This window comes from Sesamum indicum, linkage group LG2 (assembly GCF_026168435.1).
Source record: "Sesamum indicum cultivar Baizhima isolate 11 linkage group LG2, ASM2616843v1, whole genome shotgun sequence".
Lineage (NCBI taxonomy): Eukaryota > Viridiplantae > Streptophyta > Magnoliopsida > Lamiales > Pedaliaceae > Sesamum > Sesamum indicum.
Genome location: NC_142658.1, coordinates 14,824,777 through 14,833,389, shown reverse-complemented (window position 1 = coordinate 14,833,389; position 8,613 = coordinate 14,824,777). Strand labels below are relative to the sequence as shown.

The window sequence follows — 8,613 nt, the reverse complement described above, 5'->3', positions numbered from 1 at the left end:
GATCATCAGCATGTATGTTTATTCATCTACACAACACAAGAACCAAAAGAACTTTTCATCACATGTGGAACAAGGACATGAATAAAAGAATGGTTTCTGCATATTGTTAGCTAAGGATTGAACAACAAGAATGATCTCAAATATCATGGCTTTAAAATTGCTCGATCTATTGTTGAAGGGAATAATGATTCTTACTTTGGATGCCGAGGGAGAGAAGGAGATTCACTCTTTAGCGGAGACGGGAAGTGCTCCGATATAGAATCCCACAAAGTTTTCTCGTCCTTCCTTTTCCTTCGATCCAAGAAAGCTGGTCTTGTAGGCGTTCCCCCCAGTTCAACCTTGCATGTTAACATTGCTACGATCTCAGACATCGGTGGCCTTTGATGGGCGTGAGGCTGAAGGCATAAGAAAGCTACATGGGTTGCCTGAAGAACATCCTTCTCGACAAATCCATTTTCTCGCATTTTGGGATCTATGAGATCAGTCAACATAGACCTCTCATATAGCTTCCAGGCCTTGTGCAAGATGCATAACGCGGATAAGTGAATTTTACTGGTTAATTAGGGAAAAAAAATGAAGAAGTTAATAGGAAGACAGGCATACATATTCAGGGAGGTATTGCATTTCTGAAGGTAATGTAAGGTCAGTATTTTTCCTGCTGCTGATAATTTCAAGAACCAAAACTCCAAAACTGTATATGTCGGCCTTTTCGGACAGTTCTCCTCTAATGGCATATTCTGGTGCAGTATAACCTCTGCAAAAATGAACTGTATAGATTCACGGCTACGACTATGGCCTAAACTCTATTTTTCTGGATGATTATTACAAATAAAACCACACATATATAAAAATTGAGCATCTCTAACATCTTTGTATAAAATTAGCAGTTAAGCATGCATGCTTCTGAGATTCGGAACATATAGCCGGTATTATATTAATTTGCGACTAAAAGACCAAACATAGCAGCATAACTTCTGTGTACATGCAAGAACTTGAAAAGAATAAGATACGACCTTATGAAGTTACGCAATTCTGCCTATTCTTTGATGATTCTTATTGAGTTGAAGCACAAAACCGGTGGGCTGTTATGTGAAGGTTGTCTACCATATTTACTTACATGGAGAGAACTTACAGGGTTCCAGCAAATTTAGTGCTGAGATAAGCCTGATCTTCAGGGAAAAACCTAGCCAGGCCAAAGTCTCCGATCCTAGGATGAAATTTGTCGTCCAGGAGAATGTTGCTTGCTTTGATATCCCTGTGAACAATTCTGACGTGTGAATCTTCGTGCAGATACTGCAACCCTCGAGCAATTCCAAGTATTATTTGGAACCGAGTGCTCCAGTTTAAGAATACATCGCTGTTCCCTGCATCGCATAGAATACGAACAAGGATCCTAGTTAGATGAAGTCATTTTTAGTTTGTCCTAGTTAAATTAAGTCCGCAATACCATAAATGATACGGTCTAAACTCCTATTCTTCATGTACTCATACACAAGTAGTCGTTGAGCTCCATCTGAGCAGCAACCTAGAAGGCGGACCAGATTCTTGTGCTGTATGCTTGTGATCATCTTCACCTCAGCAAGGAATTCGGGTTCTCCTTGCTGTGATTTATCAAGGGATAGTTTCTTTACCGCAACCAACCTTCCATCTTCTAGTTTCCCCTATTAAAAATGGAAGAAGAAATTTGACACTATAATGCAACTCCCCTGAGATATAGGAGAAAAATATTACAAAAAAAGGACTCCTGGAGTTCAAAATTTATATTGCATTTCCTGCATGCTGCAGTCAGATTTAGAATTGTCGATTCGCCCCTAAAGACCAAATCGCCAAGGGATGATTTGTAAAGTAAAAAATGACGGCTGAAGGTATTAATGTATGACTCCAGGCATTTTATGATCAGTCATGAGTTAATCGACGAATCTCAGAAACTCCGGACTCCTTAAGAAACGAAGATAAGTAAATGCTATATAAACATGTTTTGTGTGTTTACCAAGTAGACTGGCCCGAATCCACCCGTCCCGAGCAGATTGTTCTGCTTGAAATTCTTGGTCGCCTTCTTCAACGTCTGGAAGTTGAAATAGCTTATTGTATGAAAATTGGCATTCAGGACATCCTTTGTTACTGCAACACATCAAAATCAGGCCATGATGAGAGAACGCTTCAAGTAATTACTCTGTCGTTCTCTTACATGATAAAATTCACAACCTGGTCGCTTCATCGTTCGAGCAATGAGCATCTTCAGTTGTGCAGGTTTGATAACATCCCGGAAGAAAATTATCAGGATAAGCAGAATGAGGAATAAGATTATCCCCCCAAGTAAAAAGAACAGAGCTGGTGAAGGATGTTTGGCTGTGGAACTCTGCATATCAAGTGAAGCTGATGGAGCAATGGCTGCATTAACTTGGGATTTCAAACTACAATCTTTCCAACAACGAAGCACAGATCAAAAGGGTCACAAGAAAACTGAAGTTTGATCGTATCGCTATGTCCCGTTAGTTTCCCACTTCACCACTTAAACTACGCTGTTGTCAGTTGCAATTCAACAAACATCAAATATGGTTCTTTGAACTGGCATCAATGTGTAAAATTTCAGCAACAGAAGTTGAAGATAAAAGTCATTTGTATTTCTGGTTTCTTGGCCACAGTTTATCAAACAGTATGTAAACAATCTCCACAATTTGGATCCCTCAATATGTGGACAATCTTTGTCAACAGAACCAGAGCACCTTCAACAGCTAAAAGGGGATAATTGCGATTTTGGTTCTAAAACAAAGTCACTTATACAGTCAAACAATTTAAGGTTGCAGGTTTGGTCTCAAACTGTTATTAGTTTAGTCATTTTATTCCTTCCGTTAATAAAACCATCGGAGAAAAGTAGCCATTTTCCTTTCATTTTGTGTTTTTTTTCAAACTTCGATCTAATGCATCCGTTTCCCCCATTTTTCTTCAAGCTTCAAGAGAGAAAAAAGAATTTAAGCAACAAATTTTCTATATAATCTTAACAAAAACTTGTCAGTAATTTGTTTTGTGTATAATGCAATACGGGTGAATAGCAATTTATTCTCCTGTGATATTGAAAATGAGCACATTATCCCCTATAAAAAAAATGTAATAATTTACCACCTTTTACTTTTTAAAATAAAGCAATTTACCTCCTTATATAGGGAGGTAAATTGCTTTATTTTAAAAATCATATCGGGTATATTGTTGTATTTTAAAAAATATAAGGAGGTAAATCGCTATTTGTTTTTTCATAAGGGTGTAATTTGCTCATTTATAATATCACAAGGGGGTTGCTTACATTTTCCCCAATGCAATACCTATAACATATGTGTAACGCTAAAACCAACATTCATACTAAAAAATATACATCCTTAAATTAATTAACACCAACAAATTCAACATAAAATTCCAAACTCTCAAATTGTGTAGTTTATAATCTTAACTTTAACTTTTCTTTATTTATTTTGTCTTTCTTTTTCAATTTTTCGAATCTATAGATAAAATGAACATAATAAAGTCAATATTATAAATACAATAAAGTAAAAATGATAAAACCAATATTCCATTACACATATGTTGCAGGTATTGTGTTATACACAAACGGGTTATTGACAATATTTTGTTAAGTTATATAGAAAATTTGGTTGCTTAAAAATTCTATTTTCAAATTTGAAGAAAAATAGGAAAAATTGGTGCATGGAACCGAAGCTCAAAAGTCACCACAAAATGAAAGGAAAATGGCTATTTTTTCCCCGTTCAAATAAAACTTTCGTTAACTATAACAATTTAAAGACTAAAAACGCCAAAAATAACAACAGTTTGAGGACCAAAAGTGCAACTCAAATGATTTGAGGGCCAAAATTGTATTCATCACAGCTAAAAACGCTATCGATTCTTGAACCAATGATTTTCATAACTTCCCACAAAACCAAAACACATAAAGAACTAACGTAAAACAGAAAATGGCTACACAAAAAACAAAAAGAAACCCAAACCCTGTCAGAATCCATACCTTCAAGTGCTAAACGGGGCATATCTCTCATCAAAAACAGGCAAATACCCTCTTTCTTGCACACCTGCAGGCTGAAAACAGGCACTGCATGCACCCGAATCCACTCTGCGAAATTACAGCTTCTTGATTCCGTTCCTGCAACCTCTCTTTCTTGTGGAATTATGGCAACATGGTTATAATCGAAACTGGAATTCTTTGAACAATTCAAAACGTTGGCAAGTGGTTTCCAGTGAGATACTACGTAGTTATAAGACAGGGAGTAGGACACTACAGCCCTCCACATGTCTCCTGTTCGGACGGCTAGTTAATATCTCATAACATATGCATGCGGAATGAAATATTCAAACCCCAATTCAGCTGCCAGTGTCTGTACAACTATCGGGTTTAATGTAATATATTGTAAATGAATAAATTATATTTTAAAAAAAATTATGGAAAAGTAAATTATTTTATTTTAAAAAATATAAGGAATAAATTTTACTGTATTTTTAAAAATATAGAAATATAAATTACTATTTTTTTTCTATCATATGAAGGTAATTTACTCATTTGTAATATCATAAGAGACTGCTTGCATTATTTTCTACAACTATCATTACATACAAAAGAAAAAAAGGTTATTCCTTATAGTATAAATTATTATGATTTAAAAATCATAGTAAACGAATATTATTTATCATAATTAAATAAAATCGATGCGAAAATTTGAATTTAGTCACATTTAATTAATATTTACTTATGATTTTTTTCACAGTATCCAATATTTGTCATTAATTTTAGTTATAGCAAATATTTTGACCTCGCTTGTAGAAACAACCACTAATAACCGTTGCATCGCAATAATAAATTAGTATGCGCCATTATATTTTATTTTTGACCATGGTATTAAGACATATTTCTTCGAAGGTATAAGCAAGTTCCATAGTTTCAATGTAGGTGCAAAATTCTAATTTGAATTAATTATTTTTGAAAATATTCAAATTAAATTATATATACCAAAAATTAAAAAATTTAATATATATCCAAAAAATAATTATATAACAATTATGCAAATTTAATTTTTAGATTATATGCATATCGAATTTCACTTTTATATTTTAAAAAGTTACACATACACCCCCAAAAACATCAACATAAATACACAGTAGAAAAAAGATGATTTTCCACTATGGTTAATTACTATAACTAAAAGAAAAATCGTGGTAAATATAGATCAACCACAACTTTGCAGCGGCCATTAGCCGTTGTTTTTGCAGATGTGGTCAAAACATTAGTCATAGCAAATATTTTGACTATCGCTAAAAACCATAGTGAATATTGTTTAGTCGTAGTAAAAATTTTAATTTTTAACATACCTTTCCCAAAAAAATTTAAATTTTCACTTTAATTTTTTGTTTAACCGTGGTTAATAGTATTGATTTACCATGATTTTTAAGCCGTGATTATTTATAATGTAGCGAAAACTCAATTTTTTTTGTAGTGACACAAACTAGTCCTTTTTTATATTGTCAGGGTGGTTCTGTAATTATGAAAAAGATAAAAATAATTTGTATAAATAATCTATGAATCAAGAGGTATAAATATAATTATCCCAAAGATTTATCATATCATTATAGATCCCCTTAAAAAAATATCAAAATTACACCTTTTCCCAAAGAATTACATTTGAATTGTCCTAAAAATGTGAAACTATATTTTTCACCCAAAAAAAAATAGAAATTACATTTAAAATAATTTCAAAAAATAATAATATTAATTGGAAAAAAAGTAAAATACATGAATTTAAGATTTTTCCAATTTGAGGTCATAATAATTAGGTAAATGCGGCGTTTGTTGGGAAAAAATTAATAATTGGCTGCCCCTAATATTTTCCTAATAATTAACCATAATATCGTTCGTTCTGATTTAGTGGTTAATTCGAATACTATTATATTTATAAAGTGAGTTTTAAATACTTATAATACCTTTTTGGGGGAAAAAATTTGTCCTATAATTTTGGTCTGAATTTATTTTTGGTCCATTATTTTTGGTAATATTAGATTTAGTTCTTTATTTATAAATTTTGCATAGATTTGGTCCTTTACCATAATTTATGACTCTTTTACCCTTTTGATGATCAAAGCTAATAGTCCATCCTAATAGTTGAAGTGTAATATATATAAATATTTTTTCAATAACCCTAAATTCTTATACTATTCTAGGCGAGCATTAACTACGAGATGTAAAATGAATGGATATAGATGGACTAAAATTGCTCATGAAAAGTTGTGTAGGGGTAAAATTGTTCGAAATTGAATCAAATGACTAAAATTAAGTAATTTGAAAAATTACTAGACTAAAATTAAAATAAACAAATTTAAAAAACTAAAATTAATAGCAGATAGTCTCAACGGACTAAACAAATATTTTTCCCTACTTTGGTAAATGTCAACTTGCATCCATATTTCTTTATTTAATTGGATAGCAATTTCTTGTTTTTAATTGGATTACAAGATAAATAAGACATATTCAGTGAAATTTATTTAAAAGATTCTATAAATTTTTATATATCATATAATTTAATTTTTGAATTTATAAGATATTAATTTTCTTTTTAAAATAAGCTTTTGAAAACAAAGATTTACAAAATGTTAGTAACAACGGCTTTATAATTAAAGTGGCCAAACTTTTAGAATTTGATTGAAACAATAATTAAATTAGAAATTTCATACTTCTTATTAAAAAAAATAATATTCTAAGATTTGAGAAGCTCTTCTTCAAAGGATTTTACCAAATACTTTAGATTATTTTATGATAATTCAAACATCATATATGTAGTCCGACAAAATCATTGTTCCATGATAAAGGGTGCAAAAAAGTCAAGTTTATGCACAAACAATTCTGTGATATTATAAATAAATAAATTATCTTATTTTAAAAAAATAGTAATTTACTGTTTTTTTAAAATTAATAATTTATTCTTTTTTTTTTAAATAAAGAAATTTTTACCTTCTTAGATTGGAACGTAAATTATTTTATTTTAATAAGCACAAAAGGAGGGTATTTTTTTTTTAAAATAGAAAGGTGATTTGCTCATTTATAATGTTAAATAAAAAATTTGGATCGCTATGAATTTTGTCGTTATAATCATTTTCAATATGATTATTCTATTGTGATTATAATTAGTATTTTTTTAGGGTAAATTGCATAATACCCCTGTATTTTTAAAATTTAGTTAAAAATTTCTTGTGTTAAAAAAAATAAAGAAAAACCCCCTAGATTTTATAAAATACAGCAAAAAAAACCCCTCTAAGTTAGAAATTAATGGAGAGTGTGTGACACTAGGCTATTGTGAGAGTGGACCTCATTTTTTTTTTTACTTTTTTAAAATTATTTTAAGTGTATAATATCCACTTTGCCCATTTCTTTCATATTTAAATATATTTTAAATTAATTTATTTATATTATTATTTTATTTAAATATACTTCATTAATTTAAATTATTTATTGAGTCCAATATATTATAATAAATTATATCTATTTATGAAATATATTAATTTAATATAAAAAACCTAAAAAGTATATAAATGTTTTAAAAAACATAATACGAATTTAATGCACTAAAATTCACTTTTCAATTAAAAACTTATAGGCAGTATAAAAGTCACTTATTAATTATATATTATTAACTCAATTAATTTTTTATTAATTTAAATATATTTTATTTATTTATAAATAATACTAATTAAATATCAAAATACCAAAAATTTAATATCAATTATTTTAAGTTATATTATTTATCATAAATAATATTTAAATTAAATACTAAAATTTGAAAAAATTAAATTATTTTTACTTTACTTTTAAAAAATAGAATTTTTTTTACCTTCTTCTCTATCACCAGCATATAGTGGTTGGTGACGGCGCCTGGGCGAAAAAGATCGCCCTTATTCTTTGAGCGACTATTGTTATCCAGATTTGGCCACCGCCCCTTCTAGAATGGGGCAATGAGGGCAGTCGCCCCCTTTGGCAGGGGCAACCTCACCCCCCCCTTTGCATCGCCTGAATAGTCTGAGCTTGGCGGCAGCGGCCGTCATCGCCTACAAATACATATATATATATTATATTTACATATTATATATAGTGTATATTTATATATTATATATATATTGTATCTATAAATATATATAAATAAGAAAATATATTTAAATTACTTAAAGTCTGAATCATTCATTTTTTATAATTGAAAATCAATGGTTATTATAAAAAGGGTATAACAGTCAATTCAATAAAAAATTACCGCCGTTAGTGCTTACCTAACGGAAGGGGAGAAAATGCAATATTTTAAAAACATAGGGAGTTTTATTTTTTTAACATGGGGGATTTTTAGTTAATTTTAAAAATACTGGGAGATTTTATGCAATATACCCTTTTTATTATAATAATGTCACATGTAAATGTTAAACTATAAAGGATTTCTTTTATATTTATCATAATTATAAATATTTTCTTATTATTTAAAAAAATTACAAATACATCCTTATAGTGAACTGTTACAAAGAGGTATTTGTAAGAGTAGGATTAATTTCATGAGGGTATTTATAATTTTTTAAACAACA

General features: G+C 29.9%; 1 protein-coding gene across 1 annotated transcript; it reads right to left on the bottom strand.

The window, feature by feature from the left end:
* On the bottom strand, nt 1–4,298 carry LOC105155899 (cold-responsive protein kinase 1-like). The gene is made up of 7 exons (XM_088877920.1): nt 4,016–4,298; nt 2,206–2,430; nt 1,991–2,121; nt 1,448–1,661; nt 1,133–1,364; nt 604–754; nt 1–515 (listed from the first exon to the last, which is right to left on the bottom strand). Exons 1-7 carry the CDS (start codon nt 4,296–4,298, stop codon nt 192–194), a joined length of 1,560 nt encoding a protein of 519 aa, XP_088734046.1. The 3' UTR covers nt 1–191.
* Between the last annotated feature and the right edge of the window lie 4,315 nt (nt 4,299–8,613).